Raw genomic sequence first — 27,135 nt, 5'->3', positions numbered from 1 at the left:
TATTATTTCAAATATGCCTACAGCTTCAAATATATATCAGTTGAAAACTGATAAGTTGCCGATTAATCTTGCCACTATGATGCAACATAAACAATCTGTTCATAATTATGATACTAGATATCCGGACAATTATTTTATTGACAAATGTCCATCAACAAGTTATTTATTTATTTTTAGACACACTGGCACAAAAATATTGAAATCTCTACCCAGAGATATCCGTGATTTTACTTACTCTTTAAATCAGAAATTAAAACGTATTTTGTCTGTTTTTAAATCAATAGTAATATGCATGTTACTAGGATTACTATGCTACTGGTTTATCATTTATGTACCCTCCTTTGTCATTGTTATATAGGCAACTATCACGCAAAATAATGGTAAGATATAATAAAGTGCACACTTTAAGTCGATTTTTAAGTGTAGGACACATGCGTCAGACCATATCGCCGAAGACGGACGCTTTCCGCCAACCAATTTTCGGCATTCTGTGTCTTAGGACACAGAATGCCACCACCCTGTCACTCTTGCCCGTGACCTTTCTTAAAAAAACTTTAAGCTAATCGCGTTGCCACAAATTTGACCAACACGCTTTCCGTAGACGCCTGACAATCTCTACAAGATCATGCTAATGAATTAATCATAATCCCAATGACAAACTCTGGTAAAATACAAAATTCTTCATATAATCAATCTATGTATACCAATAAGGCCCTCCCCCCCCCCCCCCCCCCCCAACACAAAAAACAAAAAACAAAAATTGTCAAAACGCCGTTCATTCAAATATCAGGTTAGAGCTGGTGCTGTATTTTAAAACCAAAAATACTTTCTGTGTTGGTCTTGATATTCATTGAAACTAGTCTTTTACCATATTAAAGTGTTTTATTAGCTTCGTTTGTTTAAATGCTTGACATCCCAATGATTAAATTTTTTTTTAATGAAAACAAAAAAATAACAAATTCAAATTATTTTTAAAAATGGGGACAAAAATACAAAAATGAAATAAAGACCAAAACAGAATTAAATTTAAAAAAAAACAAAATCAAAAACAAAATCAGTCTGCCCGCCCGCCGCCCTACTCCAGAAAAGCAAATTTCATGGATGGACGGGTACGACGATACAATAATCACCCAACGATATTACCGCGGGAACCAACAACAAAGAGATTCGACCATACACGGAACCTTGCAACAAGATCTAAATCCACATACAGTGTGTATCATCATCTTCTTCTTCTTCAAGATAATCTGCCTCCTTAATTGAATACTGAAGATTCTTGCAGGTGCCTGATTGGGGTGCGCAGGTGTCATCATTACGCTACCAAGTAATTAATTGAGTTTAGACGATATACAGGGGAAGTTTGATGGCTCTGTCGAAAGGTAACATATTTGGTACGTATATCTGTACATAAACTTCGTTGCTTTTATCTTGTAAATAATGATTGCTATTGTGTGTGCATGACAAAACTCTCACTAGAATTATTTGACCATGCCCCACACGTATAATTTTGTGTAGGGTTTTGACATGCACTCGTACAAGAAAACTTCGCCCAATGTTATTATTTCTTAATTAATTTGTGTGATCCATAAATCAGACGTAAGAAAGTATGGAACAACTGCAGAAAACACCGCACATTTCAGCCGCTATTCAAAGTCTAGCTAGCTACACCTGTAGCTTGGCTGATATGTTTGACATCATTACATTAATATAGATCTAGGGAGGCCAGTAGTTGTACCATACCACCAGGCGCGGATCCAGGGGGGGCGAGCGGGCTTCCCCCCCCCCCCCCCGCAAAAAAAAAGGAAAAAGGAGAGACAGAGAATGAAAAGAAGGGAAAGGGAAAGAGGAGAGAAAGGGAAAAAACAAAGGAGAGAAAGAGGAAAAGAAAAGAGGGAAGAAGGAGATCAGGGGGGCAAAAGGACTTGCCTCCCAGGCTGTTGCCCCCCCCCCCTTCCCCCCAATTAAAAAATAAAAGAGAAGGAAGGAAAGGGAAAGAAAAAGAAAAAGAGGAGATAAAGGGAAGGACAAAAGAGGAAGAAGAAAAGAAAAGTTGCAATTTTCCCGCCAACAAGTTGTGGATCGGGGGAGGGCAAAAGGCCCTAGCCCCCCCCCCCCCCTCCCCCCGTTCCCGCTAAAAAAAAAAGAGAGAAGGAAGAAAAAGGAAAAGAGGAGAGCTAAAGGGAACACAAAATAGGAAGAAAAAAAGAAAAGGGAGAAGAGAAGCGGAGATCAGTTGCGGTTAATCCCGCCAACAATGTGTGAAGCGGGGTGGGGACCAAAATGACCTTGCCCCTCCCCCCAGCAAACCTAAAAGATAGATAACGAAGGGAAGGGAAAGGGATAGAGGAGAGAAAGGAAAAGAAAAAAAAAGAGAATGAAGAAAGGTAAGGGATATCAGTTTTCCCGCCGACAAGGTGTAGATCGGAGGAGGGGGGGGGGGTGCTTTGGAGAAATAGAATTCAAACGTGGTTTATTTATAATTCCACAACGGTGGTTTACAAATAATGCTGAAATTAGCTAATTTTCCGAGATTTTTCCTCACTTTATGCGTTTGTTGGTAAAATGACAAATTCCTAAATTTACAGCCAGGGAAGAAAATGCTTCTTGAGATGCTTACATATCAGGGCCCGCGGAACGGTGGGGATCGGGATCCTAGACCCCCCCCCCCCCCCACACACACACTTTCTTTGAAAAAGTATATTAAAGAGAAACAGAAAGAAATAGAGCGGAAAGAAAAAATAGTTAACTGCCAGTGTCACATTATAATGGGGTATCAAAAATATGCTCATCTGACCATGATTAAATGCCAAAAATCCCAAGGGCTCTGCCACCTGAATTCCACCAAGGGCCCTATGGCGGGCCCTTAGATGCTCATCGGTCATTTAATGCCTAAAATCCCTGATTTCTGGGGGCTCCGCCCCCTGAACTCCATGCCAATTAGTGACCTGCCACTGTAACAATTACGTATCAAAATAATGCTCATCTGACCGTAATTAAATGCCTAAAACTCCTGAACTTCCGGGGCTCCGCCCCCTGAACCCCAAGCCAATTAGTGACCTGCCACTATAACAATTAGGTATCAAAATAATGCTCATCTGACCGTAATTAAATGCCTAAAACTCCTGAACTTCCGGGGGTCTGCCCCCGGATGTTCAGGAGAGGGGGAAACTGAAAATAGACGAGGATTAAAAGTCATAACGGTACAACGAATCGTCTTCTTTCTCTTTTGATTTAATGAAACGTCGAAGCTTCCGCGCTGCGCACGGGAGGAGGAAACTAAATTTAAACAAGGATTAAGAGTCGAGAAGGGTACAACGAATCGTCTTCTTTCTCTAATGATTAAATGAAACGTAAAAGCTTGGGGAAAAACTGAATTTAAACGAAGATTAAGAGTCGTTAACTACTCAACGAATCGTCTTCTTTCTCTAATAATTTGATGAAACGTCTAAGCTTCCGCGCTTCGCGCGGGAGGGGGGGAACTGAATTTAAACAAGGATTAAGAGTCGAGAAGGGTACACCGAATCGTTTCTTTCTCTAATGATTTAATGAAACGTAAAAGCTTCCGCGCTTCGCGCTCGAGGGGGGAAACTGAAATTAGACGAGGATAAAAAGTCATAACGGTACAACGAATCGTCTTCTTTCTCTTTTGATTTAATGAAACGTAAAAGGTTCCGCGCTTCGCGCGGTGAGGGGGGGGGAACTGAATTTAGACGAGGATTAAAAGTCCTAACGGTTCAACGAATCGTCTTCTTTCGCTAATGATTTAATGAAACGTCAAGCTTCCGTGTGTTTTGCGCGGGAGAAGGAAACTGAATTTAGACAAGGATTAAGAGTCGAGAACGGTACAATTAATCGTCTTTTTTCTCTAATATTTTAATGAAAGTCGGGGTCGGGGGGGGGGGGGAATGAATTTAAACGAAGATTAAGAGTCGATAACGACTCAACGAATCGTCTTCTTTTTCTAATGATTAAAGGAAACGTAAAAGCTTCCGCGCGAACCGCGGTAGGGGGTGGGGAGGGGGAAACTGAATTTAGACAAGGATTAAGAGTCGAGAACGGTACAACGAATTGTCTTCTTTCTTTAATGATTTAATGAAACGTAAAAGCTTTCGCGCTTCTCGCGGGATGGGGGGGGGGAAACATAATTCAGACGAGGAATATTTTTGGGAATGGTACAACGAATCGTCTTGTTTCTCTAATAATTTATTGAAATGTTAAAGCTTCCGTGCTTCGCGGAGGAGGGAGGGGTAAAACTCACCCCTCCCTGCACCCACCCACCCCTAATTACGTCAATGCTGGTCACCATTACGAACCAATATTTGGCTCGCATAATTTCAAATTTGGGCCTCCCCCCCCCCCTAAGAAATCCTGGATCCGTGCGTGCATACCACTCACTCCAGCAAAGCATAGAGAGTCATTGCCGAAAGCTTCAGTCTCTGATATCGACGGTTGTACCGCTGAGATTGCATCTGGTTCCTCTCACCGCCTCTATACATAGACTGAAGTACGTCCTATGCGACTGAGTGGAACAAATGGGTCGGTTCGGCTTGACCGTTGCATCACTGCACATAGGAGAAGAATATACATACCGGTAGTTTTTGTTTATCTGCTTTATAAATCAGAAAATTAGATCTAAATAAAGAAAATCGGGGGAGAAAATTTCAGAGCCAAAAAAGGTCCCGATTCAGCTCATTCTATCCCCCCGGTGCGAGTCGTCTGGGATACCATCTGTGTATGGGGAATGTCAACAAAATGTGAGCACATTTTTTTTTTGGCCCTAAAAATTTGCACCCCCCCCCCCCAAAAAAAGGGTAAAAATCACTTGTATTTACACATTTTTTTCCAGGGGGGCCCGCCCCCCCCCCCCCCCCGGCCCGGCCCCCCTGGATCCGCCACTGCCCCTGGACCCTCACCAAGGGCACTAGGGCTGGCCCCTGGATGCTCACATGACCGTAAATAAATATCTAAAAGCCCTGAGCTTCCGGGGGCTCATTACGCCACTGCCCCTGTAACGTTTGCTCCTCTCCCCCCCCCCCCCCCAATCCCAAACTGCTACCGGCGCGCCTGATCTAGTGTCTCCTTATTAGTGTGTGTATGACATGAACTTAGCAGTGGCCTGTGGATACAGTTGATGCAGTGATAGCAGTAGATGTTGCTACTTGCTAGATCAAATCCCCCTGGTTAAAAGATTTTGTCTAAATTCCCTTTCATTCCATTAATATTATAAAGTTGATCTCAATACTGGGAGAGTTGCAGTAGAATGATATAAGTTCTACAAGTGAGGAGTGAAATATGTAAAGGCACAGTATTCCTTTCCCTTTTAGATGATCTATTTCTCCATCATTATAGAATCACCAATCTGCCACGGTAACCCGACACATGTTCCGCCGACGATTGCTCCGCCGACATTTACTCCGCAAAACGCGACAATTGCTCCGCGACATTTGCTCCGCGACATTTGCTCCGCCGACAATTGCTCCGCCGACATTTGCTCCGCCGACATATGCTCCGCCGACATTTGCTCCGCCGACGTTTGCTCCGCCGACAATTGCTCCGCCGTCAATTGCTCCGCCGACATATTTTGCTCCGCCGACAATTGCTCCGCAAAACGCGACAATTGCTCCGGTGACAAATGCTCCTCGAACGACAGTTGCTCCGCCGACATTTGCTCCGCCGACAATTGCTCCACCGACATTTGCTCCGCCGACAATTGCTCCGCCGACAATTGCTCCGCAAAACGCGATAATTGCTCCGGTGACATTTGCTCCGGTGACATTTGCTCTGCCAACAGTTGCTCCGCCGACATTTGCTCCGCCTGAAGCGACACTTGCTCCGGTGACAATGTTGATGATAATAATAATAACTAGATTTGTAATACTTGTCTTGAACAAGTATAGGTGGACTGGTCTAACTAAAATTTGAGACAAAATGAAGGGCACATTTAAGATAGCTTATTGTCTCAGCTACAACATACTCGAAGTTCAGCGTAAACGAAGCTAAAACGACGGAGATATTGCTCGCGAAAGACGGGAATGTAGAATCCAGTTTTGAAAAAAGTCATGTCCCATAGAGAATACACGCAAAAAGAGAAAAATTGACATGCCACCTTTAATCGCTAAAAAACGTCATGATTCCTTTGTCGAAATGAAAAATCATGTGAAATGCATTTGTAGTGAATTAACTCAGCTAAAACAAATCGAAAGTTGGAAGAAAATCAATCAATATTTACAGAGATACAATCAATTTTCCAAAAATATGCTGATGTCATAATATGCAAATTGGAATTTTGAGTTCGGAGGCCATTATGATGACGTCATGAGTTAATTGAGGGTCAAATGAGACAAGAAATCATATTTCCAATTCATACTCTACAAAATATGAAACAAAATTTGGGGTCACCTTACACCCTAAAGAGCTACAATGGATTTTGTATAGGCATGTTTTTGCCCATATATGCTATGTATTACATGAGCTCGCACGCACGGACGTGTATCTTAAACGGACGCTCACTCCGTTATTAATGGTCAGAAATATGTTAACAAGGTATCAAAATGCTTGGAAAAATGTGCCAAATATGATGACAAAGAAAAATTGGCGATTCTTTGTTGCAAAATGCTTAAAATGGCCTAAAACGTATGTAAAATTATTTTGAGACTATTTTGAGTATTTTAATATTTTGCGCGCGCACTGACGCGCGGACGTACGCGCACGCGCGCGTTTTTTGACCTGAAATTGACCGGACGAATATTGACCTTAATCATGATAAATATGAATCAAAAATGGCTTTTGTGTATGAAGACATCATCATGAGTTGATTTTCAGAAAAATTTACAAAATGGCGCCTAGATGACGTCATCAGTGAAGGTCATAGTTGAAAACGTTGTGTTTTGTACATATGCCTATACATATATGTGTGTCAAATTTGAAGGCATTTGATTGAGCCATTTTCAAGTAATCGTGCTTACAAAAAAGTTGTTTGAAATAAGTAAAATAAATAATAAAGGCAATTCTAACGAAATTATAAGGTGGTCTGTACGATATACAGCCCACCTGATAATAAAGGCAATTTTAACAAAATTATAAGGTGGTCTGTATGAGATACAGCCCACCTGATAATAAAGGCAAATCTAACGAAATTATAAGGTGGTCTGTACGATCTACAGCCCACCTGATAATAAATAAATAAATAAACAAAGGCAATTCTAACGAAATTATGAGGTGGTCTTTACGATATACAGCCCATCTGATAATTACAAAAATAACGTTAGTAACACCACCAACCATAATAATCATTGATGTCATTATTATTGTGATACTGCCTCTAATACTACTCCTACTACATGTACTAGGAAGAAGGAGAGGAAGAGGAAGAATCTTATTGTTTATTTTCTGTATTATCGAGGCATACATATGCACAGGGAAGTAAAAGAGGGAAAAGTAAGGCGACGAAGAGGGAGAGAGAGAGAACGAGAGGGGTAGCCTATGGCCCGGGTTCAAATTCAGTTCTCTTTAATTTAGTTGACCCAGTACTGATGATCATAATTTTATCTACCATGTGATTGCCATGTGTACGCCACACCGAATGGCACTAGCTCACATTTTGTTATTGTTGTCAAGAACTTATTGGCATGCAGCCAGTAGATTTTCATCATGTGTTTGATCTTGTATTGAAAAAAAAGATCAAACACATCATCATAATCTACAGAGTGCAACCAAAAATTTCTTAACAACAATTTAAATTTCTTTCAGGAAGCCTAACACTACAAGCTGTTTTTGATTCAAAGAGCATCGTAGAGACGATGAACAAATAAGAATAATAATACATTCAATTCTATTTTCCCCGCCAAATAATCCGAACAAAAGAATCAACCGAGGGTAATCAACTGTTAAACGAATTGATCATGAGTCCTTGAAAAATTAATTAATACTGCTTGTCAAATATTATTGAAGAACAGCAAAGGCGAACGCGATTGTCGCTACAATTCAGAAATCATTGCTTGCATTGCTTTTCTCTCAAAATTACCGTGAGATATCAAGCTACATAGAACTATGATCGACACAAAAGATATTGTCTTGAAAACAGTCAGAAACATTAAAACTTGAATGAATAAAACATAATGCAAATGAATAAGACTAGAATGAATAGGACACAAGTTAATTTCTACCATTTAAATCATCCAGTACCAAATACAAAAGCAAAATTCGAACCAGATGCATTTAATGGTAAACTTAAAGGGATCCGGTAACTTTGTCTCAGATTCTGAAACAAAATTCTGGATTTAGTTCATGATGCAATGATAATTATAAACCTTTAGGTCAGTCAGGAACCCCATGACTTTTACAAGCCGATCGCCTGTCTGATTATCAAGATATTTATGATTGGAATTACAAATTTTGAAAACCGTTCGCCTGACGGTTTTTATAACACTACAGTCTATTGGGGAAAACGAGTATGGTATAACCGGTCACTCAAAGATTTTTACTTTTTTGAGGCACTTCTTGATCATTTTGAAGCGCGATTTTTTTAGGGCTTCAACGTTACACCATATCACAGACACTGATAACATGTAGGACCGTGTATCTCAGATTTAACATTGTTAAACGATCCCTTTAAAGACAATGATTCATGACAATTGTCAATTGTCATGAGTTTATCGTCTAGACGTATTGCAAAAGATAATCAGAATAATAATGATCAGAATGATACCTCTACTATAAGGCCTAATTCTACATGTACTATACTTCACTACTGCCATTGTAGATTATGCTGATAATACAGATGATAATAATGATATGATAACAATTATAATAATACTATATACTTATACTGATCATCAGAAAAATCAGCATGTTCATATTCATCATAATGATAACAATAATAATGATTATAATGATTACAATAATAACTTATCTTAACGATAATAATCATGATAAGGATAATAATCACAATAACAAACATAATAATCACAAAAATAACATTAGTGACACCATCAACCATAATAATCATTGTTGTCATTATTATTGTGATACTGCTTCTAGTACTACTCCTACTACATGTACTAGGAAGAAGGAGGGGAAGAGGAAGAATCTTATTGTTTATTTTTTGTATTATCGAGGCATACAAATGCAAAGGGAGGTAAGAGAGGGTAAAGTAAGGCGACGAAGAGGGAGAGAGAGGGAGAGAGAACGAGAGGGGGTAGCCTATGGCCCGGGTTCAAATTCAGTTCTCTTTAATTTATTTGACCCAGTACTGATGATCATAATTTTATCTACCATGTGATTGCCATGTGTACGCCACACCGAATAGCACTAGCTCACATTTTGTTATTGTTGTCAAGAACTTATTGGCATGCAGCCAGTAGATTTTCATCATGTGTTTGATCTTGTATTGAGAGCATCATAGAGACGATGAACAAATAAGAATAATAATACATTCAATTCTATTTTCCCCGCCAAATAATCCGAACAAAAGAATCAACCGAGGGTAATCAACTGTTAAACGAATTTATCATGAGTCCTTGAAAAATTAATTAATACTGCTTGTCAAATATTATTGAAGAACAGCAAAGGCGAACGCGATTGTCGCTACAATTCAGAAATCATTGCTTGCATTGCTTTTCTCTCAAAATTACCGTGAAATATCAAGCTACATAGAACTATGATCGACAAAAAAGATATTAACTTGAAAACATTAGAACTTCAATGAATAAAACATAATGCAAATGAATAAGACTAGAATGAATAGGACACAAGTTCATTACTACCATTTAAATCATCACGTACCAAATACCTAAGCAAAATTCGAACCAGATGCATTTAATGGTAAGCTTAAAGACAAGATTCATGACAATTGTAAATTGCCGTGAGTTTATCGTCTATATAGACGTATTACAAAAGATAATCAAGATAATAAGGATCAGAATGATACCTCTACTACTAGGCCTACTTCCACATGACTACACTATACTACTGCCATTGTAGAATATACTGATAATACAGATGAAAATAATGATATGATTAACAATTATAACTAGACTTTAATTCGTCACTTTGACGAATTAGGTGATACGTATGCTATTTTTGTATCATGAAAGTTTGCCGATGATGATCTAATGATAATATTCATAAATACGATAATAAAGATATTGATGATGATGATTTATTCATTTTAAATGACGATGACAATGATTAAAAGTGGTATAGCGCCCCCTTCATGTATTCGATAGACAATTGTTATATGATTAATTTACTAAACAAGCTCAAATTTTCGCATATTAAGCAAACAATCTAATGACGTCATCAAAATGAATAAATATTGGTAATAATTTTGTAAAGAATTGTCTCAGCTACAACGTATCAAAATTTAGAAGAAAATTGATCAATATTTGCAGAGATACAATCATTTTCTGTAAATATGTTGACGTCATAATATGCAAATTCGTATTTTGAATTCCAAGGCCATTATGATGACGTTAAAATGTACTTAACGGCCAAATGAGAAATGAAATCATATCTCCGACTCATATAATCAAAATAAAAGAACAATCGGGGGTCTAGGTGCATCCAAAAGAGCTGTGATGGATTTTGTGTAATCATGTTTTTACCTATATGTGCTATGTATTACATGTGCTCGTGCACACGGCAATTTATCTTAAACGGACGCGCATTCCGTTATGAAATATCATGAAAGAACACAAAATTGCGTTTCTTTGTTGTGTAATGGCGTTACACGCAAAAACGCGCGTGCATAATTTTCGAAATTCTTTAAATGGCCTAGAACATACTCTGTTTTGATTAAAAAGTGAATTTGAGCATTTTAAAATTCAGACGCGCGCGGAATTTGATGAGATGTTATGTCGAACCTTGACCTGAAGTTCATGTGTTTTAAATATGGTTTAGTTTTGATGACTCGTTATGAAGATATGATTAAAAGTTGATTTCCACAAAATAGCGCCTGGATGACGTCACGATGATTTTGAGTTACTGAAAAGTGTCACAATTCTAAGTTATGCTAATATTAATCATCATGGCAAGTTTCATGATAATGGCTTTATTCATTCATGAGATATCCTGCGAACAAATTAATGGCAGAATAATGAATGAGAATAATAATAACTTTTGTCACTTTGACAATTTAGGTTATACGTATGCTAATGTTTTAAATAATGAAGAATGTATTTTCACGATTTTATTATCTTCTAAAATGCTATTCCTATTAAAGGTAAAAACCATTATTGGAAACGCCCCAATTTCAAAAACTGAAATGGAAGCTCTTATTACGAATCATGTGAAAGAATATGTTTTGACTAATACATGATGATAACAATTTTGCCGGGAAACCGCCTACTAATTGATATGTTTTGTAAATTAGTTTATCTACATGGTCTGCGAGAGATAAACGCACGTGTCGCGCACGTGTGCGTATAGTCCCATATACATCTTTCTGTGTACAGTGCTTGTAACTTTACGAAGACTGGGCCAAATTTCTTATCATTTTGATGATTCCAAAACCTTGCAGTACACACTAATACTTATATGCTAGATGATCAACCTTTTCTAATCGATTCCACAACGTTTCTTTCACAGTGCAATCGCATGACCATAACTGGTCTTTACCTTTAAGGTCTATCCATATGAAAAGTTTCAACTGTGTAGTATATTGACCATTATGGATCTATGGAAGATAGATTGAGACGATATATGACAATTGACCCCATACAATAAGCAGTTACACCTTTGACCCTAATTGACATAACGAAGAATGCATTTTCACAATTTCATCTTCTTCCATGAAATGCTCTACCCGTCATGTTTACCTAGATTGTGTTGCGCATAGATTCAATCGGATTATTTTGGGCCATTACAAGAAGTGGGTTATTGATGTGGACAAATGTTCATGTACCCTTTAAGCTCATATAATGTATTTTATTACCAGAGGAAAAAAAATTGGTCAGTCACTCAATAGTGTCTGACAGTAATGTATAGAATAAAGGGGTTTCCTTGTTTAATTTGAATACTAGAAAACTGCTAACGTTTATATTTCAGAAATAGGACAAACGTGACATATGCATAATTCCTACAATGTTCTACAAAATTTGTGAATTTAACTTTCAATTGAAAAATTTCGACATGATCCTACCATCTGATCAAAAACAAAAGACACAACTTTTATAGCCCATAGTCTCAGCTATAACATACCAAAATTTGGGAGAACATAGAGCACAAATAAGCTAGATAGTGCTCAAAGATTAATGTCATGTAGATCCATGATTTGAAATAAATTGACACCTTCCACAGGCTTAACACGCAAATTAAGAAAATCTGTCAAGTTACTTTTAATCACAATTTTCACTATGATGATGTCATCAAAATGAAAAATAATATGCAGTTAACTTGTAGACAATTGCCTCAACTACAAGATATCAACATTAAGAAGAGAATCAATCAATATTTACAGAGATACAATCAATTTTCCATATTAAATATGCTGATGTCATATGCTGACGATATACTTAATGGCCAAATGAGACATGGAATCACATCTCCGACTCATACTCTATTCGAACATGAAGAAAAAAATTGAGGGTTCCCGTCCATCCCAAAGAGTCATAAGAGTTCTGTGTAGGCATGTTGTTGCCCATATATGATATGTATTACATGAGCACGCGCGCATGGAGGTTTATCTTGAACGGACGCTCATTCCCTTTTTAATGGTCATAAAGAGATAAACATGGTATCAAATTGTTCGGGAAAACATGAGGAATACTGTGTCAAAAAAAAAATTGACCGGACTGATATTGACCTTGATCCTGGTAAATATGAATGAAAAATGTCTTTTCGTTATGAAGATATGATCATATTTTGATTTTCACAAATTGCACGTGGATGACGTTATCAATCAAGGTCAAGGTTGAAAACCTTATTGTGCTTTTTACTCATGCCTATACATATGTGTGCCAAATTTCAAGACATTTGATTAGGGGTCTATTCGCTATTCATAAGGACCGCTATTCATAAGGTCCGATATTCATAAGGACCGCTATTCGTGACGTGTAAATTCCCGTACTTCCTGGTCCGCTATTCATAATGGTAAAAGAGGGTCACTATTCATAAAGAAATAAGGTTCGTTAATCATAAGGACCGCTATTCATAACGTGAGATGAGGGTCGCTATTCATAATTCATATTAAGGGTCATTAATCATAAGGACCGCTATTCATAATATGAAATCAGGGTCGCTATTCATAATACGACGAGAGGGTCGCTATTCATAATACGAAATGAGGTTCATTACTTATAAGAGTCGCTATTCATAACACGGGAAGAGGGTCGCTATTCATAATACGAAATGAGGGTCGCTATTCATAACACGGGGAGAGGGTCGCTATTCATAATACGAAATGAGGGTCGCTATTCATAATAGGAGGAAAGGGTCACTATTCATAATATGAAATGAGGTTCGCTATTCATAACACTGAAAGAGGGTCGCTATTCATAATACGAAATGAGGGTCGCTATTCATATTAGGAGAAGAGGGTCGCTATTCATAATAGGAGGAAAAGGGTCGCTATTCATAATATGGAATGAGGTTCGCTATTCATAACACGGGAAGAGGGTCGCTTTTCATAATAGAAGGAAGGGGTCGCTATTCATAATATGAAATGAGGGTCGCTATTCATAATAGGAGGAAAGGGTCGCTATTCATAATATGAAATGAGGTTCGCTATTCATAACACGGGAAGAGGGTCGCTATTCATAATACGAAATGAGGGTCGCTATTCATAATAGGAGAAGAGGGTCGCTATTCATAATACGAAATGAGGTTCGCTATTCATAATAGGAGAAGGGGTCGCTATTCATGATACGAAATGAGGTTCGCTATTCATAATAGGAGAAGAGGGTCGCTATTCACAATAGGAGAAGAGGGTCGCTATTCATAATAGGAGAAGAGAGTCGCTGTTCATAATACGAAATGAGGTTCGCTATTCATAATAGGAGAAGAGGGTCGCTATTCATAATACGAAATGAGGTTTGCTATTCATAATAGGAGAAGGGGTCGCTATTCATAATACGAAATGAGGTTTGCTATTCATAAAAAAAGATGAGGTTCGCTATTCATAATAGGAGAAGAGGGTCGCTATACATAATAGGAGAAGAGGGTCGCTATTCATAATAGGAGAAGAGGGTCGCTGTTCATAATACGAAATGAGTTTCGCTATTCATAATAGGAGAAGAGGGTCGCTATTCATAATACGAAATGAGGTTTGCTATTCATAAAAGAAGAAGAGGGTCGTTATTCATAATAGGAGAAGAGGGTCGCTGTTCATAATACGAAATGAGGTTCGCTATTCATAATAGGAGAAGAGGGTCGCTATTCATAATATGAAATGAGGTTCGCTATTCATAATAGGAGAAGGGGTCGCTATTCATAATACGAAATGAGGTTTGCTATTCATAATAGGAGAAGAGGGTCGCTATTCATAATAGGAGAAGAGGGTCGCTGTTCATAATACGAAATGAGGTTCGCTATTCATGATAGGAGAAGAGGGTCGCTATTCATAATACGAAATGAGGTTCGCTATTCATAATAAGAGAAGGGGTCGCTATTCATAATACGAAATGAGGTTTGCTATTCATAATAGGAGAAGAGGGTCGCTATTCATAATAGGAGAGGGTCGCTATTCATAATAGGAGAAGAGGGTCGCTGTTCATAATACGAAATGAGGTTCGCTATTCATAATAGGAGAAGAGGGTCGCTATTCATAATACGAAATGAGGTTTGCTATTCATAATAGGAGAAGGGGTCGCTATTCATAATACGAAATGAGGTTTGCTATTCATAAAAAAAGAAGAGGGTCGTTATTCATAATAGGAGAAGAGGGTCGCTGTTCATAATACGAAATGAGGTTCGCTATTCATAATAGGAGAAGAGGGTCGCTATTCATAATACGAAATGAGGTTCGCTATTCATAATAGGAGAAGGGGTCGCTATTCATAATACGAAATGAGGTTTGCTTTTCATAATAGGAGAAGAGGGTCGCTATTCATAATAGGAGAAGAGGGTCGCTGTTCATAATACGAAATGAGGTTTGCTATTCATAAAAAAAGAAGAGGGTCGCTATTCATAATACGAAATGAGGGTCGCTATTCATAATAGGAGAAGAGGGTCGCTATTCATAATACGAAATGAGGTTCGCTATTCATAATAGGAGAAGGGGTCGCTATTCATGATACGAAATGAGGTTCGCTATTCATAATAGGAGAAGAGGGTCGCTATTCACAATAGGAGAAGAGGGTCGCTATTCATAATAGGAGAAGAGGGTCGCTGTTCATAATACGAAATGAGTTTCGCTATTTATAATAGGAGGAGAGGGTCGCTATTCATAATAGGAGAGGGTCGCTATTCATAAAAGAAGAAGAGGGTCGTTATTCATAATAGGAGAAGAGGGTCGCTGTTCATAATACGAAATGAGGTTCGCTATTCATAATAGGAGAAGAGGGTCGCTATTCATAATACGAAATGAGGTTCGCTATTCATAATAGGAGAAGAGGGTCGCTATTCATAATACGAAATGAGGTTTGCTATTCATAATAGGAGAAGGGGTCGCTATTCATAATACGAAATGAGGTTTGCTATTCATAAAAAAAGAAGAGGGTCGTTATTCATAATAGGAGAAGAGGGTCGCTGTTCATAATACGAAATGAGGTTCGCTATTCATAATAGGAGAAGAGGGTCGCTACTCATAATACGAAATGAGGTTCGCTATTCATAATAGGAGAAGGGGTCGCTATTCATAATACGAAATGAGGTTTGCTATTCATAATAAGAGAAGAGGGTCGCTATTCATAATAGGAGAAGAGGGTCGCTGTTCATAATACGAAATGAGGTTCGCTATTCATAATAGGAGAAGAGGGTCGCTATTCATAATACGAAATGAGGTTCGCTATTCATAATAGGAGAAGAGGGTCGCTATTCATAATACGAAATGAGGTTTGCTATTCATAATAGGAGAAGGGGTCGCTATTCATAATACGAAATGAGGTTTGCTATTCATAAAAAAAGAAGAGGGTCGTTATTCATAATAGGAGAAGAGGGTCGCTGTTCATAATACGAAATGAGGTTCGCTATTCATAGTAGGAGAAGAGGGTCGCTATTCATAATACGAAATGAGGTTCGCTATTCATAATAGGAGAAGGGGTCGCTATTCATAATACGAAATGAGGTTTGCTATTCATAATAAGAGAAGAGGGTCGCTATTCATAATAGGAGAAGAGGGTCGCTGTTCATAATACGAAATGAGGTTCGCTATTCATAACAGGAGAAGAGGGTCGCTATTCATAATACGAAATGAGGTTCGCTATTCATAATAAGAGAAGGGGTCGCTATTCATAATACGAAATAAGGTTTGCTATTCATAATAGGAGAAGAGGGTCGCTATTCATAATAGGAGAGGGTCGCTATTCATAATGAGAGGAGAGGGTCGCTATTCATAATAGGAAAAGAGGGTCGCTATTCATAATAGGAGTAGAGGTTCGCTATTCATGATAGAAGTATAGGGTCGCTATTCATAATACGCGCCCCGCCCCGTGGCTACGTTCCTGGTCCTGTAGGGGGGGGCGACATATAGCCCTGAATAGTTGTCTGTTTTTAAAGGAGTTATATTTTATCTGTTATCTTTGATAATTATATAGAGCTCATGTGGTGACGATAAAAAAAATAGTAAAACATTACACACATGTAATCCTATCGTAAATTGTCCTCCTTGTTGGAAATCTTGCCCCACCACCCTGCCCCCGACTGATCTTACAGGCACAATTTTGGAAAGGGGGCCACTTAACGTCTCTTGTCCGATATCAACATTCCCCGTTTTTAAGATACATTTTTTTTTGACATTTACATCGGGGGGGGGGGGGCTAAAGCCTCTTGCCCGAAAAGGTAATTTTCTAGTTCACAATTCGGCTAGTGAGCGAAACGAGCGAGCAAAAATTTGAGCATAATATGTATTTTGTGAAAGTGTTATTTATCACCAAGATAAACGAGAACATTTTTTTTTAATTCATGTTCGGGCAGCTCGCTGCCCCCCCCCCCCACACACACACACACACATTACGCGCGAAAGCTTTGAACTTTCATTAATTATTATAAAAAGAAGACGATTTATTGTACCATTCTCGACTCTTAATCCTTGTCTGAATTCAGTTTTCCCCCTCGCTTTGACCTTTCATATATTATTAGAGAAAGATGATTCGTTGTTCCATTCTCGACTCTTAATCCTTGTCTGAATTCAGTTTCCCCCCTCCCGCGCAAAACGTGGAAGCTTTGATGTTTCATTAAATTATTAGAGAAAGAAGAGGATTTGTTGTACCATTCTTGATTATTAATCCTTGTCTGAATTCAGTTCCCACCCCCATCCCCTCTTGCGCAAAGCGGGTAAGCTTTGACCTTTCATAGTTTAATGAAATTATTAGAGAAAGAAGACGATTCGTTGTACCATTCTCTACCCTTTTTCTTTGTCTGATTTGAGTTCTCCCACCCTCTCCCGCGCAAAGCGCGGAAGCTTTGACCTTTCATAGTTTAATGAAATTATTAGAGAAAGAAGACGATTCGTTGTTCCATTCTCGACTATGGTTACGCGCCTGCTTTAAAGGGAAAATGAAACAATCATGATTGTGATAGCACACAATAATGTTAGTAGAAATAGTAAATAACAAAAATTATTGCAACAACCATGGATAAATCACGGCCGGGAGCGTGGGCCGAGTGTCATATCATACATAGTTTTGTGTTATTGGACGAGGGGGCGTAGCGACCAAGCGAGACTTTGCAATGTTGAATGCTGACATTATGCACTCTAGGAATCCCTAAGCCCAATATGTACGTTCTTTCCGCTATATATCTTTCTAGCTATATTTCTAAATTTCCTGGGGGACGTGTCCTCCTATCAGGCCCAGGATTGCCGCCCCTGTCCATGATTACTACCAACATGAGCTCAAATACAAGCTCAACCGGTGTCAGTACGGGCCGGATTTTTGTGTATTACGGGCCGGAATTTGTTGCGTGAAAAGTACTCCTTTGCCGGAGATTTTGGGAACACAAATTCGGTCCCTCCGACCCCGGAGTGGGAGGGAGGGGGGGGGGCTTTCCTTTTCCCCTCTCTCTTTGTTCCTTTTCTCTTCTTTCTTGTCTCTTCTCTTCTCCTTTATTTTGCTTCGCGACAATTGCTCCGCGACATTTGCTCCGCGACATTTGCTCCGCCGAAAATTGCTCCGCCGAATTTGCTCCGCCGACATTTGCTCCGCCGACAATTGCTCCGCCGACAATTGCTCCGCCGACAATTGCTCCGGTGATATTTGCTCCGCCGACAATTGTTCCACCGACATTTGCTCCGTGACATTTGCTCTGCCGACAATTGCTCCACCGACATTTGCTCCGCCGACATTTGCTCCGCCGACCATTGTTCCGCCGACATTTGCTCCGCTCAAAAAGTGCCCCGTAAAATACAAAGGCTACTACGACAATAATTGTTGCTCCTCCCCAAAAGTACCCCGTAAAAGACAATGCTCCGCCGACAATAAAATTGCTCTCTGATCCAAAAGTGCGGCCTCGTGGAAGACATGAATGCTCCTCTGGCAATGAGTGCAATAACTGCTCAGCCGTTTTTTGCTTTTCCCCATAATGTTTAATTTTAAAAAAAAAAAAGTTATAGCTCCTTAAGCAAGTTTTCCGGCGAAAGATAATTACTTCGCTCAAAATCTGTTTCATGTATTACTTATTAGCTGATCCAAAGCTTCAAGGCCATCTTTCTCTCTCACTCTTAATGCTCCTCCTTTTCCTTTTCACACCTTTTTCTTGTCTTCTTAGCTCTTTTCTTTCCTTTCATGCTATTAGTCTTCTTTCATTTTCATCACTTCTCTTCTCCCCCTCTCGAGTTCTATTTCTCTCGTGAAGTTGTAACGTAATGTAGTACATGAAGTACATTTTTGTTTAGAATAGTATTATCAATAATATCCAGTCCGTTTTCTATCGGTTCCTTTCCTTCAGTTAAGTGCTTTACTATATATATATATTTATTAGTGTGTAAAACACCCCGTCTTATTCGAGTACTTTGTTTTCACTGACTTTAAGGGACTCACGGAACCAACGGAAAATTGGCTTATCATGAAGAAATAACATCAAACTGCAACAAAATGATTTGTATAAAATGGAATAAGCAGAGAGGCTGCTATCTAATTTTCTCGTCTGGGTTGCTGCTCTACTTTTGTTTTTAAACTTCCCACGAAATGTAATGAGTGTTTAGTGTACATTATATGGGACGTACAGTGATAGATGGAAAGTTTAATTTCAGTACATTCGAAATGACTTTTAGGTATATCATCAACATTCATTCATTTCATTTCATCTACATTGCCAAATCATTCAACGAATACATGTTTACATAGAGTCATTGATGACTGGTACGAATCTTTTAATGAAAAGGAAAAAGTTGGTGCATGTTTTCTTGATATTTCTAAATGTTTTGATTGTATTGACCATGAACTTTTGTTGTCCAAATTGAATAAGTATGGTATTTTAAATACTGAACTTAAATGGTTTTCTAGCTTTTTATCTGGTCGGAAACAAGCAGTTTATTGTCATGGTAAACTGTCCGAATCAAAGGACATAACTATAGGAATTCCTCAGGGGAGTATTTTAGGCCCCTCACTCTTTCTTGTTTTTATAAATGATATAACTGATTGCTTACGATTAAGTACATGTAATATATACGCTGATGATGTTGTCTTATATGTTTCTGATATGGATATTAATGTCATTACATCTAAGCTCCAAGCAGATTTGTATGCTATAAATGAATGGTATTGTAAAAATAGATTACGTATTAATACTAATAAGAGTAATATTATGCTGTTGAGTAGTAACACACGAGGTAACGATGAATTAAGTCTGAAGGTACATATTGATACTGATACAATAGAACAAGTAAGAAGTATCAGATATTTAGGGATTGAAATTGATGATAGATTATCTTGGGATATCCACATTAAATCTCTTACCAAATCATTAAGTTATAAGATTTTTACTTTGAGAAAGCTCAGTAAATTGTTAAGCTCTTCCATTTTAAATAAAATATACAAATGTACCATACAGCCAATCTTAGATTATTCTTGTTCCGTATGGGGAAACTGTTCTTTACAAAACAGAAATATTCTTTTAAGACTGCAAAAAAGAGCTGCACGTATTGTCGTAGGGAATTTTGATTATAATGTAAATAGCTTGAGTATAATAAATTCATTAAAATGGCAATCCATTGACACTAGACGGGACTATTTTTTATCATGTATAATGTACAACTGTATTCATGAAAAAGCCCCAGTACGATTATGCAATGAAGTGGAAATGGTTTTTGACAGACATGGTTTTAACACTAGACTTGCCAATACGCTGAATGTTGTTTTACCTAAGCCTAATCTTGAATGTTTTAAGAATTGTTTTAGATACGCTGGAGGTAAAATCTGGAATAGTCTACCTTAATTCTGCTTTTCAAAATGCTAAATCTATCGATGTTTTTAAACGTATGTACAAGGACAAATTTTTTAAACCTGTGTAATACAATGCCGATTCATTTACTGCTTTGACATGGCTTATCTCTCTCTCTCTCTCTCTCTCTCTTTCTCTCTCTCTCCATTTCCCTCTCCCCTCTTTCTTTCTTTCTTTCCCTCTCCCCTCTTTCTTTCTTTCCCTCTTTCCTCCTCTACTTTTTACCAGTTTCCTTATATCTTCTCTCCTCTTCTATTTTTTAGGGTGATATTTTAATGCCTTTTATTAAATGTGATTTGATATTTTTTCCGCTGTTAATTTCATTTATTTCATTGTCGTTTTTGTTTGTTTTTTTGTTTTGTTGTGCTTTTTACTATTTTTAATGTGTATTATGCATATATGTTAGTTTTATACTGTTCTTACCTTTGCCTGTGAGCTTTGGTGATATTTCGTTATTTATATTTCCGTGTTTTTATCCTGTTCAGGACCATGATGTAAAACAGATTTTGTATCTACAATGTATATCTGATTCTTGATATCCTGATTAAATATATTTCAATAAAATAAAAATAAAAAATTATTTCATGAAATGCATTAAGAAAATGAAGAAAAAAAGAAACGAAAATAACCTGTGATAAAAAATATTGTCGGCGAATCATTTGTCGTAGTACTAGTATCATTTGTATTTTATGGGACACTTTTTGGGCGGAGCAAATGTCACCGGAGCAAATGTCGCTTCATGGGGAGCAAATGTCGTCGGAGCAAATGTCGTCGGAGCAAATGTCGTCGGAGCAAATGTCACCGAAGCAAGTGTCGCTTCATGCGGAGCAAATGTAGGAGGAGCAATTGTCGGCGGAGCAATTGTCGGCGGAGCATCTGTCGGCGGAGCAATTGTCGGCGGAGCAAATGTCGTCGGAGCAAATGTCACCGGAACAAGTGTCGCTTCATGCGGAGCAAATGTCGGAGGAGCAATTGTCGGAGGAGCAATTGTCGGCGGAGCAAATGTCGGCGGAGCAACTGTCGTTCGAGAAGCATTTGTTACCGGAGTATTTGTCGCGTTTTGCGGAGCAATTGTCGGCGGAGCAAATGTCGGCGGAGCAATTGTCGGCAGAACATCTGTCGGCGGAGCAATTGTCGGCTGAGCAAATGTCGGCGGAGCAAATGTCGGCGGAGCAAGTGTCGGCGGAGCATTTGACGTCGGAGCAAATGTCGCGGAGCTATTGTCACGTTTTGCGGAGCAAATGTCGGCGGAGCAATCGTCGGCGGAGCATGTGTCATGGAACCCAATCTGCCACTCAGTCTTTTATTCCTCCGTTACAAAGTATCCAGAGGCATAATGTTTTCGGGTTGTTCGTCTGTACGTCCCGTTCTCGTGATCTCATTATCTCAAGAACCGACTGATGGATTCCTTCCAAACTTTGGCCATGTATGTAACTTACAGAGGGGGTTATGAGATCAAATGTCACAGGGTTCATTATGTATGCAAAAATAGCTTGTGATCGCGTTATCTCACAAACTGATTGATGGATTCCTGCCCTACTTAGGTCGTGTATGTATCTTGTAGAGCCAATGAATTGATTAGATTTTGGGGTCACGAGGTCAAAGGTCACAGGGCTCTTTATGTATGCAAAAATAGCTTGTGATCGCATTATCATGAGAACAGATAGACGGATTACCATGAAACTCAGGACATGTATGTTGCTGAGGCAATGAACTAATTAGATTTTGGGGGTCATGAGTTCAAGGTCAAAGGTCATGGGGCTCATTATGAATGCAACAATAGCTTGTGATCACATTATCATTAGAACCGATGAACTCAAAACATGTACATGTATACTGTATCTTGTAGAGCCAATAAACTGAGTAGATTTTGGGGTCATGAGGTCAAAGATCAAAGAGAACCTGTTAATTGATTATAATCAAACTTGAATTTGAATTTTGTTTTGGTTTGTAAAATTGCTCTATGACGGAGGCATCATTTTCGACTGCATGCAGTCGAAGTTTCATCTAGTTTATTGAAATTGCAAAGTATTGACTCTGACAGACAGCATGCAAGTAATTATCTCTTTTATCCTGCACAGAGAAAGATGGAGCAGTTTCATATCTGGTGCAGCTTAAAGATGTACAAATCGCCATCCAGTGTGAGAGTCAACAGATAGCTTCTCAGAAACAAGGTTAGTTTATTGAAAAAACTAAAGGGCTAAACTTAAGCAGTTCACATTATATTTGAACTATTGACAACAAAACAGCCATGAATCTTGTTCTATACTCTTTTCTTTCACTGACCAATTATTCTCATTTTCCTCCTTTAATTGAAAATAATGTTATATCAAGGTGAACCTCTCCTTCAATAGGTACAGCACTACTATGCCTTGATACACTATGGGAAGGTATTACCAATAGATATTGAAGTAGAAACAGCATTTGCTACACAATCTTGGGCAAGTTGCTTTGACCAATTGTGAACCATGAAAAGAAACAAAATGTCAATTAGCACAATGGTCGTATTTATTATGCAGCATTGGTTATGACATGAAAATACTTAAGTTTTAGGTTTCGTATTACATATATATCTGTTTGTCCTTTTCTTTTCTCAGTATCCATTCACTTTGGCGATGAACAGCACATTAAGACAGAGCATGGTGAGTCTCAGCCAGTACAAACAGAGGATACTGTCCCTGGTAGAGGGAAATTGGTTACCCCGGCTACTGTTTCACAACACCAAGATTCCAAGGAGATAAAGATCGAGTACGATGACGACGAGGATAACTATTCTGCTGCTTGGACGACAGAACCTGATGATGGAAATGATGATGACACTCACACACCATACACCGTACAAGTGGTAGAAAGGGGCTGCCCAAGTGCAACTCGGCTGCCGAGGGAGGAACACCCATGCCCAGATTGCCATGTGATCTTAAACAGTACATGGGACTTGGATCTGCACAAATTGCATGATTGTACAGAGCCTAAGAACTCCATTCAGCATGTATACAATTGTGACCAATGCTGGAAGTCGTTTCGTAGAAAGGCTAGAATAGTTGCCCACTTACGCAAAGATCATAATAATAACATGACTCCTTTTGAAATGGTGGAGAAACTTGAGGAACTGAAAAGTACAAAAAGGCAAAAAAAAGGAAATAAGGATGAAAAATGCCTTCCATCTGACACAAAAGCTCTGAGACATCCAGGCCTCGGAGAAGCAAGAGGGCAAACAACGAGGGAGAAGGTCGCAAGGAGGAAGAAAAGAGATATAGGAGATATGCAGAAATTGAAAGAACAAACAAAGCAAGTTGGAGAAAAGGGTGAAGAAAATCTCATTCTAATGAGAGATGTAGAACTTGTATTAGAAGATAGAGAAAGAGAAATCTCAGCAACGATGCCCATGTCAGAGTCAGAGATCAGTGAAGCTGAACTAGAGAAGGAGACTGGCAATGCATTGGCGATATTGGAGAGGGATGAGGGCAAGGGACATGCTGCTGAGGGGGTAGAAGAAAATCAAGATGCCTCTACCGACCATCACATTGGAAAGAAAAGGAAAAGGCAGACAGCTGACTTGAAGGTCCATGAATCACAGGAGGGAACGTGTGAGCCAAGTGAAATGATTGAACAAAAGGCAATCCATGAAACTGCAGAAAAAAGAACAAAGGAAGAAAGCAATTTAGATGTTGGCGATGACGAAAACGACTTTACAACCAGTAAAAAATCAACAGAAAATGGAGAGGATGCCATAGTATGCTTCCTTTGTGATTTGCAATTTGAGACAAAATGCGATCGGAGGAAACACATGCGTAAAAGTCATAAGGAATATAGGCAGCAGTATAAGTGCAGTACATGTGGTAAAATTTGCGAGCAGAAAGGTGTATACATAACACATGTCGAAACCCACAAGGACAAAACGGAACGACAGAAATACTATTGTAAGATATGTGATAAAACCTATCTGTCAAAGTATTATTACGTTCATCATATGAAAAGGCATAATGATAAATCAAAGCTAATCGAATGTGAAACATGTGGTAAAACTCTTACTAACAAAAGAAGTCTTGAGAGGCACATGAATGACGTGCACATCAAAGAGATGAACTATATTTGCGATTTGTGTGGGAAACGATTCTACACCAACGGCGAGATTAAGTTGCATCAAGAAAGTCATAATATAGAGAGTGCATTTAAATGTAAGGAATGTGGAAAAAGCTTCCGCATGGATTATCAACTTAAAGTCCACAAGAAAAGGGTCCATTCCAATGCTGGTCATTGCCGTTGTGAAGTCTGTGGATCAGCTTTCAAGAGTCAAGCCAATCTGAAACAGCACAATCTTACTGTCCATAGTGGTGTCTACAGGTACCACTGCGACGTTTGTGGGAAGAAATTCAAGCGCACGAGTCACCAAATTGCCCATATGAAAATCCATTCCAAAGACCCCGCTAAGAAGCCTTTCAAATGTGAACTTTGTAGTAAGGCATTTCAAGCTCGAGGCATGTTGAAGGTGCATATGGATTGGCATTACAACATCCGGTCACATACATGTGATGTGTGTGGTAAGTCGTTTCTGAGGAAGGGTAGCCTGGACAAGCACCAGTATGTCCACCGGGACAAGAAACCCCATGAATGTCAGATTTGTTCTCATGGTTTCATAGACCTGCCAGTTCTCAGGAAACATCTAGACGTAAAACACAATATCACCCTGAAGAAGGTAGTGACGCAGAGAGTGCGCGAAGCCAACGATGCCAATTAAAGAGTCAGGAGGAGATGGTGTCCCTGCTCGTAAACCTGCTGCCAGACCATCTTCACCTTCAAATTCATGGTCTCACGACGCTGATAATGACAGTCCAGAATTCAGTCATCAGGGGAGCTTCAGAAGAGGCAATATTATTCAAGTTCCTGAGGCTAGTGGTGGCCAAGTGGATAGAGAGGCACTTCTGGCTATGATGAATCAATAGATTTATAGCAAAAGGGAGAGGAGGCTAATAGATTGATATTGAAACATATTATCTGTTTCTGGCCTTCCTCTCACATGCACCTGTCCGAGCGGTCAGAGAATATTGCATGAAACTGAAACAAGCAATGGGATATACGTGTTAGAGAATGGAGCACAGTAGAGAGCAGTCTTGAAGGCGTTCATGATATTTTGCTAGAAAAGACGGCACATTATGGTATACGTGGTATTGCTTTCCAATGGTTAGCTAATTACCTCTTGAATCGCTCTCGGACATCTCGGCTATAAGGAGGCCAAATCTACCCGAAAGACTATTACGTACGGCGTGCCGCAGGGGTCAGTTCTGGTTCCTACATTGTTTTTATTGTATCTTAATGATTAACCTTGTTGTACTAACTATTTTAATTTTGCATTGTTTGCAGACGATTCAAATATTTTTCACACTTTTGATGAAAATCAAATTGAAATTGATGTAAATGAGGTTAATGAGCAACTAGATGCAATTAAAAAATGGCGCGATGCTAATATACTCACTATCAATTTAAAGAAAACTAATTATGTTTAATAAAAACAAACGACGTGAAATTAATTTAAATGGTGTCCTTAGACTGTCTAATACGGACATTAATGATGTGAGCGCGGCATCTTTTGTAGGAGGTCAAATTGATACTATATTGTCTTGGAAGCATCACATTGATTGTGTTAATAAGTGCGTTCGTAGAAAAGTGACTTTGCTATTTATATTAAGACATTTTGTTTCTCAGCATATCCTTGTGCTCTTGTCCTGGCTCCCCCCCCCCCAAAAAAACAAACAAAAACAAAACAAAACAAAACAAAAACAAAAACGTGAACGGAGGGATACCATGCGTGTTACCAAAATGTCCGGTAAAGGGGTACTTTTCACGCACCAACGTCCGGCTCGTACATACACAAAAAAGACTTTACACACCGGACTTAGGGGGTATTTTCAAAAGGAGGGAGCATGCATATGCGTACCCTAAATAACACTGCGTGGAGGGGCCGAGGCTCTTGTATAATCGTTTATACAGCCCCACATACTCTATGGAATCGAGGAATGGGGAAGCAGTTATGAATCTCGCTTGAATTGTTTTCATTTAGCTCAGAAGATGGCGGTGCGAGCTATTACATTTTCATCCTCCAGACCCCTGTCTAAACAATTGGGAAATTGGATGTTTTGGGGTTGCATGAACTGGCAGTTTTAACGTTTGTTTATGATTTGTAATTGTGCATAATAGAAATTTGCCACACACATTATAAGATTATTGTAAGATTGTACAACATACTAGTCTTATGAAACAACAGGAAAACAAAATGCAATGCTACCCTTGCCAATTTGTAAGACGATACAAGGTACATTCACTATTTCTTTTGTTGGACCGAAGTTTTGGAATAGCTTACTTCAAAAAATTAGAGAGCAAAAAACAAGATATTCATTTCATAATACCCTCACGTTATGAATGTATACAATATAATTTTAATAACTAGTAAAATGCTACATTAATGAAAAGATACACTGACTATCGATATGTAGTGAACAGAGAAAACTGATCTCGACTAGCACTTGTGCTAACTTTTGGTTTTCTTTTTAGCAACAGCTTGAACTTTTGTATGCATGTGTTTTATGTAAGCATTAATTAAGC

At 38.7% G+C, this 27,135-nt stretch overlaps 1 protein-coding gene across 1 annotated transcript; it reads left to right on the top strand.

The window, feature by feature from the left end:
- Positions 1–1,189: 1,189 nt before the first annotated feature.
- Positions 1,190–25,641, top strand: LOC105443239 (zinc finger protein 37 homolog). Its single transcript, XM_030985751.1, has 3 exons — positions 1,190–1,391; positions 22,617–22,709; positions 23,133–25,641. The coding sequence occupies exons 1-3, from the start codon at positions 1,364–1,366 to the stop codon at positions 25,271–25,273; spliced, it is 2,262 nt and encodes a 753-aa protein (XP_030841611.1). The 5' UTR covers positions 1,190–1,363; the 3' UTR covers positions 25,274–25,641.
- Positions 25,642–27,135: the final 1,494 nt, after the last annotated feature.

Source organism: Strongylocentrotus purpuratus, unplaced genomic scaffold (assembly GCF_000002235.5).
Source record: "Strongylocentrotus purpuratus isolate Spur 01 unplaced genomic scaffold, Spur_5.0 spur5_scaffold_15, whole genome shotgun sequence".
NCBI lineage: Eukaryota > Metazoa > Echinodermata > Echinoidea > Camarodonta > Strongylocentrotidae > Strongylocentrotus > Strongylocentrotus purpuratus.
This window is presented reverse-complemented; position numbering and strand designations above follow the sequence as displayed.